Source organism: Podarcis erhardii (assembly GCF_964252035.2).
Source record: "Podarcis erhardii genome assembly, chromosome: 6".
Taxonomy (NCBI): Eukaryota; Metazoa; Chordata; class Lepidosauria; order Squamata; family Lacertidae; genus Podarcis; species Podarcis erhardii.
Genome location: NC_138510.1, coordinates 64,593,833 through 64,601,409, shown reverse-complemented (window position 1 = coordinate 64,601,409; position 7,577 = coordinate 64,593,833). Strand labels below are relative to the sequence as shown.

At 42.5% G+C, this 7,577-nt stretch overlaps 2 protein-coding genes across 13 annotated transcripts in view; one reads left to right on the top strand and one right to left on the bottom strand.

Annotated features, from left to right (window-relative positions):
• The first annotated feature begins 150 nt into the window (after positions 1 to 150).
• The window catches only part of LRRC40 (leucine rich repeat containing 40), a 33,152-nt gene continuing 25,725 nt past the window's right edge, over positions 151 to 7,577 (top strand). For 3 of the 7 annotated variants that reach the window (XR_014157793.1, XM_081867199.1, XM_081867200.1), the window contains exons 1-6: positions 259 to 1,614; positions 2,814 to 2,995; positions 3,391 to 3,464; positions 4,056 to 4,185; positions 5,397 to 5,520; positions 6,735 to 6,877. Coding sequence is in view for 5 of the 7 variants with exons in the window: in XM_081867199.1 (XP_081723325.1) it covers positions 1,464 to 1,614; positions 2,814 to 2,995; positions 3,391 to 3,464; positions 4,056 to 4,185; positions 5,397 to 5,520; positions 6,735 to 6,877 (804 nt within the window). In the remaining 2 variants the exon portion in view is untranslated. Of the gene's footprint in view, positions 217 to 255; positions 1,615 to 2,813; positions 2,996 to 3,390; positions 3,465 to 4,055; positions 4,186 to 5,396; positions 5,521 to 6,734; positions 6,878 to 7,577 lie in introns of those variants that run through there. The other 4 variants (XM_081867201.1, XM_081867202.1, XR_014157794.1 and 1 more) reach the window with 4 other exon arrangements.
• Positions 4,713 to 7,577, bottom strand: part of LRRC7 (leucine rich repeat containing 7) — a 196,784-nt gene continuing 193,919 nt past the window's right edge. For 5 of the 6 annotated variants that reach the window (XM_081867115.1, XM_081867128.1, XM_081867124.1 and 2 more), the window contains one exon: positions 4,716 to 4,867. In XM_081867115.1, the coding sequence (XP_081723241.1) occupies positions 4,731 to 4,867 (137 nt within the window). In that variant the 3' untranslated portion in view covers positions 4,716 to 4,730. Of the gene's footprint in view, positions 4,868 to 7,577 lie in introns of all 6 variants that reach the window. The other variant, XM_081867116.1, reaches the window with a different exon arrangement.

Here is a 7,577-nt window from a genome sequence, read left to right as displayed (position 1 = left end):
AATCCTCCGCGGCCCTACCCCGCGCCTCCTCGGCGCAGGAGCCTTTTCAGTCCTGCGCCTGCTCAAAGCGAGCCGCCCAGCCGCGGTAGACACGCAGAACCAGCGTCCTGCGCATGCCCACTCCCGCTGATTCTTTGCGCGGCGCGCGCGCGTGTGTGTGGGTTCCATAGAACACTTTGTTGCGCATGCCTCGGATGTGCCTTTGGTTTCGAAGCGGTAATCGCGCTTAGGTTTTCTGCGGAGGCGTGTCACGTTGAACGCTTTGCTATTTACTAAGGCAGCTACTTAGCGCTGGGGTTGTGAGCTGCAGGGTTGCCTGGCTTTGGACAGGACTAACTCAAGTGAACAAGTCTTATCTCTCTCTATCTGTTTATCTCTCTGTGTGTTTAATTTGCAGCAGGGTCCATTCGCATTACAAGCTCCTTGGGTTGTTTAGCAGCCATTAGACAGAAAGTTGGACTAAGTATTTATTAAGGGTAGGGGGAAGATGCATGCCAAGTTAACTCAAAAGCAACAGAATGAGAGAATCTCTTTGCACGCCCTCTGTGTGAGAGGGAACAGAGGGGTTTGCTAAGACCATTGGTTGTTTATTCAGTTTGAATGATTTGTTTCTTTATACCTGAGTGTTTGGGTAAATTGGCAATAGCAATTTTGTTGCTGTAGCTTGCTTGTTTAACCTTATAATAGAAATGTTGAGTTCTTCGTCGGACCTGTTTATATGATTTTTGCAATGTTTGTATCTCGTTTTGCTCCCTTGATTGTCATTACTTTGTTTCCCACATTGGGATTGTAAAAAACATCCGATGCTTATCGAATCTGGAAATAAATAATGGTGCAACCCAATGTCCGCACATTGTGGACTACAGTCTTACTTCGTCAGATACTAGCCTGAGTTGCTCATGTATATAGTTATTCCTAGAGCCGGAATTTCGTTTATAACACGACTTGTATATCAGAACTCTTCCACAGGCTCAGAACAGTCTCTTGGGAAATGGTGAGCGGAATAAACAGCGTTTCATTTGTAAAAAGCTGAGGCGATGCCTGCCAGGGAGTCGCACCTTAGGCTTGGGAGACCTTCGTCTCTAGATACTAAATTTGCGTCTTGCACGCACACTTCATTTTGCCCATTCGATGGGGCAGCTCAGTGAGTTCTGCCACTCAGTCCAACTACACAGGCTCTTCTTATTTATGACTTCAGCGTGCATACTTTCAGGGAGAAAAGCCACCGACATATTGCTGTGCTTCCCGGTTAAAATAAAAAAGCAAGTCCCGGCTCGGCTAAAGCTCAGACGGGAGCTCAGTCAGGCCTTTCCTCTGGGGTCGCTCCCCTCCCCGCGCGGAAGAGGAGGCGCCAACCGCCTACGACGCGAGCAAAGGCGGGCGGGCCCGCGTTTCAACCCGGCATTGCGCTGCGCTCCGAGGGGCTCAGCCGGTGCGGGCACCCGAGCGGGTCGGCGGAGACCATGTCCAGGGCGCGAAGAAGAGGCGCGGGAGATTCTCTCGCGGGCTTCAGGCGGGGCGCGGGCGACGGCGCTGCGGTGGTGCCCCAGGGGCTGATTCGGACGGCGCGGAAGAGCGGCCAGTTGAATCTCTCTGGCCGCGGGCTGACCGAAGGTGAGCGGGGCCGCCGCTTGGATTCCCCCGTCTCCGCGGGCCGAGGCCGCGGCTGCCTCCGCTGCGCTGCGTTTCCTGAGGGGACCGGGCGGTCCCCACCTGTCGGCCGCGGAGGCCGCGTCTTCCCCTCAGGTCGCGCCCGGCTGCTTCCCGCTTTATTCCTGAGGAAAGAGCGCGGGTTGGGGCCCGAGCACTCCAGGGGCGTGTGCTGACCCGAGGGCGGCTTCATTCTCCCTTTTAATAATTATTATTAATAATAATAATATTTTAAAAAATATTTCCACACAATTTTGACTCCCTACTCTTCTGTGAGGTTTCCATTCAAATCTTTTATCTACTGCCTTAAATACAATACTTCTCCCCCCTAAAACATATACAGTAATTTGTATTACATTAATTTTATCTAGCCAGATATTTGTACGGGGACAAATAAATATTATTCTCCTTTTTATATTTCAAATCCAGACTGAGATTTCATTTGCCTATAGTATTTGTGTGGGGTACAAATAAATAATAATGGTGACTATTATTATTATTCTCCATCCTTTGCTTATATTTCAAATCCTGCCTGCGATTTCATTTGACCATAATATTTTCTCAGACAGTCGGAAAAGGGTCTCCCCTCTTCCACAGACATTCTGTATCTTTGGTCTTTTTATTTTTTGCTCCACTCCCTCTCGTCTACCACAGTTTGGGGGCATTTGAATGGGCACTGGCCATCATTTTATTATCCCTCTGAAGTTTATAATGTGCCTTTCCTGGGGGGGCGGGGGCTGGATGGAGGTCGGCAACTGGGGGAAGAACCCGCTTATTATTTCTTAAGCCTGGGCGAAGGGAAGAGGAGAGCTTGGGTTGCATCCAGCGCCAGCCCTACTTGGAGTAGGAGCACTGAAGTTAACTAACACAAGGTCGATTGATTTGGGTGGGTTTCATTGGGGGGGGGGTGTTGAATACAACCATTTCTGCTTCATCTCAGGTTGTCTTAAAAGATGGTTGGGCAAATTCATGGACTGTCAGTGGCTACTAGCTCTGGTGACTGCCTACTTACCTCCAGAGGCAGTTGCTGGAAGTTGCAAATGGTGACTTCTTGTGGGATTCCCATAGGTTGCTGGTCGACCACAGAGAACAGGATGCTGCACTAGGTGAGCCTTAGGTCTAATCCAGAAGGGCTTTTCTTGTGTTCATTTTTCTGTCTCCAGTCCCTCCACATGTATGGCGAATAAACTTGGATACTCCAGAAGAGGCGAAGCAAAACCTTTCCTTTAGTGCTGATGAACGGTGGTGGGAGCAAACCGATCTCACCAAACTAATATTATCTTCGAATAAACTGCAGTGTCTTTCTGATGATCTAAGACTGTTGCCTGCTCTCACTGTATTGGATGTGAGTACAATATTTTTGATTAATGTTGCTTTCATATTCATATTGTGATGATGAAAAGTGGGGGAAATAGGCCTCTCTCATTCTGCAAGAGCTTTGTTGTGTTTCGTAATCTTCAGGGATATGCATAGATCTTATGTTAAAGATACATTTTTGTGTTCATGCAATCAAGTAGTATAAAAATTTTACGAAATAAATAAACACACTCTAACAATGTGTTAAATAATAACTGGAAAGATTTAAAGAGCTTTGTCATTTATCACCATATTTTCAGACATAGTTCAGAATATAATGCAGTGGCTGATGGTAATGCTTGGATCATAAACTGTTTGGTACAGGGAGCAATTCTTACTTTTTTGAAGTAAGTAAAACTGCTGACAATTTCTTTTTATTTTTAGGTGCATGATAATCAACTGACATCTCTTCCTTCTGCTATAGCAACACTGGAAAATCTCCAGAAACTTAATGTGAGGTAAATATATTGTACAAACTTTGTACACAGAACATGTTTAAGGAATTGAAAAAAGTTAAAAGATCTTTAAAGTAAAGATTGAGGTGAGGAAAGGTTAAGTACATTAGTTTTTAGTTATGTGTAGATAGTAAGTTCTTGTGGACGTGTAACATTTGTAGATTAACAGGCAAGATTGTTTTAGAACAAAGTACTAATGTATTGGGACGCGGGTGGCACTGTGGGTTAAACCACAGAGCCTAGGACTTGCCGATCAGAAGGTCGGCAGTTCGAATCCCTGCGATGGGGTGAGCTCCCACTGCTCAGTCCCTGATCCTGCCAACCTAGCAGTTCGAAAGCACATCAAAGGGCAAGTAGATAAATAGGTACCGCTCCGGCAGGAAGGTGAACGGCGTTTCCGTGCGCTGCTCTGGTTCGCCAGAAGCGGCTTAGTCATGCTGGCCACATGACTTGGAAGCTGTACGCCGGATCCCTTGGCCAATAAAGCGAGATGAGCGCCGCAACCCCAGAGTCAGCCACGACTGGACCTAATGGTCAGGGGTCCCTTTACCTCTTTATTAATACATTTCTTCCTAATTTTTATTTTATCAACAGCCATAATAGACTAAAAGATATACCAGAGGAGCTTACCCAACTAAAACATTTAAGAAGTCTGCTTCTGCAGCACAATGAATTAAATCAGTTGCCTGATGAATTTGGACAGCTTAATAGTTTGGAAGAGTTGGTAAGTAGAGAAGGCTTTTATGATGATTCTGGTGATGTTTTGGTTACTAATATTAGTTCATTACTTGCATAACTCTTGAATCGGTACTGTTCTTTAAAATTCTTACCTTTGATTTACCAGCCCCATATTAAAAGTCATTTGGTGTCTGTTTGACAGTTTTGCTATGAAGGCATTTAAATTCTATGTATGACACTGCTTGCAAAAATTGTATGATTTGTCAAATCTTTTATTTTACTGTATCTGATTCATTTAAAATTAAGCTGATTAATTATGTGTGGGGTTTTTTTTAATTAAAAAAATAAATTATCTCCTTCGGAAGTCTCATGGGATGTGTTGAAAATTCGACTTCTCTTTCATAAGGCCAACAATTCTGTTTTCAACTCTGGCCAATGGGATGCTTCCTAGAAGTTCACTAGAAAGGCAACAGCCTTCCTCTCTTGTCCCCATCTCCCCACACCTTGCAACTTTTATTAATAGATTTGTTACCTGAGAACATCAAGAATCCATATAGCTATCACAGTTAATAACCAATAACTTACCCTCTTTTAAAGATACCTGAGTGTGGCAGTCACCTTATTGTGTAGCAGTGAATTCCAATTTATGATGCATGTTTTGCAAAGTACTTTATTCTGTCTTCCCAGAATCTTCAGCTGGTCAATTTTCTTGGGTAAGACCACTAGTTCTAGCATAATTAGAGAGGGAGAAAATGTAATCCATTTTTTCCATACTATTTCCAGTTTATTATTTTTCTGTCCCTTCCCCTGTTGTCTTTTTCCTTAACTGAGAAGCTACCGATATTTCAGATTGTACTTGTAAGCAGGTATGAAAATTGTCCATCATATTTGAGAAGGCTGCTCACACACAGTAAATCATATTTATTTCAGACAATGTATTTCTATGATGAGGCTTATGACTGCCTTCAGTCTACCTAAGTGAATATTCCGATCATTGCTGCTAGCTATTCATATTGTTATTTTATAATCCCTTTGACACTGGAACTACTGCATTCTGGCCATGCCAAACAAGAAATTCTGGGACTTCATTTGAAAAAGAACCAGGGTGGAAATACTGCAAGTGTTGACTAATAATTGTGCCATGTTTTCATACTTAGTGCTGAACCAATACTACTTGGCTTATTTATACATCACCACAATTTTCTTACGTAGCCATTCTAAACCATAACATCAATTTTTATTTTCCACTTTCTTCAGGATATTTCCAACAACCGTATTTCTAGTATCCCAACAAGTTTTCGTTTTCTAACAAATTTGGTGCGGCTTAATTTGACTTGTAATCATTTGAAGAGCCTGCCAGCAGAAATCAGTGCAATGAAAAGTAAGGAAGCCTTGAATTATGACTTGACTGGAATCTTTTTGTTGTCTTATTTTCCTGGTAGTAGGGGTTTAATGAAACTTCATTTTAAAAGTACATTGCTACCACTCTTCTCTAAGGAATTTTATGTTCATGTACATCAGTGGTTCCCAAACTGGTCTGTGGATCACTAGTTTCATTCAGGTGGCCCATAGTGTGCCTATAAAAATAGAGTAAATAATATATATATATATATATATATATACACACACACACACACACATACATCAAAACAACAACAACCACACAACATCTAGCACTGTGCATACCGTTGCTACAATAGGCAGATAAATCATTAAGTGGTCGGCAAAGACCCTCAGCAGTTTTCAAGTGGTCCATGGGGGAAAGGGATTGAGAACCACTGATGTAGTTGAGAAAGTGTGGCACTCAATTTTAACCAGAACTTGGTAGTCCAGCAGAACTGGTCTTCACAGTGCAGTAAGACTTTCCTGTGACACGTTATGAGAAGACGCTTATATGTAAAGTGCCTCTGCATTGTAATCTGCATGCAATGTAAGCTATTCACAGCAGAAAGCAATAGTTTTCCCTGGCAAATGTGGGGCAGCATGTATTCAGAAATGTGTTAACAGCTATGTGTCTTTGTACAGCTAGAAATAATGGTCTGGACTGAAAGAAACATGAGCAGAGTTCTGCTCATGTAACAGGGCTTTCCCACTCACCATTCACACTGCAGACTACCAAGCCCTCTGAAAAGTCATTCCTTATTGTTGGGACCCTTTAGACAGTGTGTGAAACTGTGAAAACTTGCAGAGGGAAAAGGGGCAACTCTGCCTTGTAAGTACCTTCTTGCCTACACAAGAGGGTTTTCCTCAGCTGTGAGTCATTGTCTTTTATTCCCAAGTGGCATAGCTCTTAACTAATAATTCTGAAGATTCTAATGTAGGTGTAACTTTAAAATCCAGCAATATATTTTACAGCCTTTGTATTATTTAATATTTGGCTTGACTGGCAAATATTTGAAGCCTCTTTCAGAAGTATAAAAAAAAAATATTCTTGTGTGGTGCTTGTATTTAGTAAAGCCACCCTATTTTTTAATTCTAATGTTTCCACTTGTTTCTCCATTTGGCATTTTGGTAGGCTTTTGTGAGGACAAGATGTTAGATGAAATGGGCATAAGGCCTGATTCAGCAGAGCTATTCTTATGTTCCTTTCTATAGGTCTGAGACAGCTTGATTGCTCAAAAAACTATCTGGAAACAATACCTCCTGAAGTGGCCAATATGGTATCATTAGAGCAGCTTTATCTAAGGAGAAATAAATTGCATTATCTGCCAGACCTTCCTTCATGTAAATTTTTAAAGGTAAGGTTTATTCTCAGTACATATTACCTAAAATATGTAAACTCCAATAAAGACATCTTTTAAAACAGATTTATTCTCGGTATGTTTGATGCTTGTGTGTGTATAGATTGTGGTATTGAATCTTTTCTTTTCTGAAGCCTGTTGCAATTAAGGATAATTTAATCTTTATGTTGGTGAAACTGAAATAAAAGTGGTCAGGTTAATGCAGCTAGCTTCTGAAATTGGATTCTAAGCTTTATTTTGTCTTGTGATGCTAGGGTTACATTGCATTTAACAATTAACATGTTAGGCAGCATTTTCTTCAAAGAGCGGCATCCCACTGACACATGCACACAAAGCTTTTGTTCAAGTGTGGATGGGACGTTTTTCAATTGAAAACTAATTCTATCCAGATTTTAATAAGGCTGGTGTGGGCCAATCCAATGCAGAAGTCACACTGAGAGCCAGTGTGGTGTAGTGGTTAAGAGCGGTTAAGAGTCTTGTAATCTGGGGAACTGGGTTCGCGTCTCCGCTCCTCCACATGCAGCTGCTGGGTGACCTTGGGCCCGTCACACTTCTTGGGCCAATCACACTTCTTTGAAGTCTCTCAGCCCCACTCACCTCACAGAGTGTTTGTTGTGGGGGAGGAAGGGAAGGAGAATGTTAGCCGCATTGAGACTCCTTAAAGGGAGTGAAAGGCGGGATATCAAATCCAAACTCT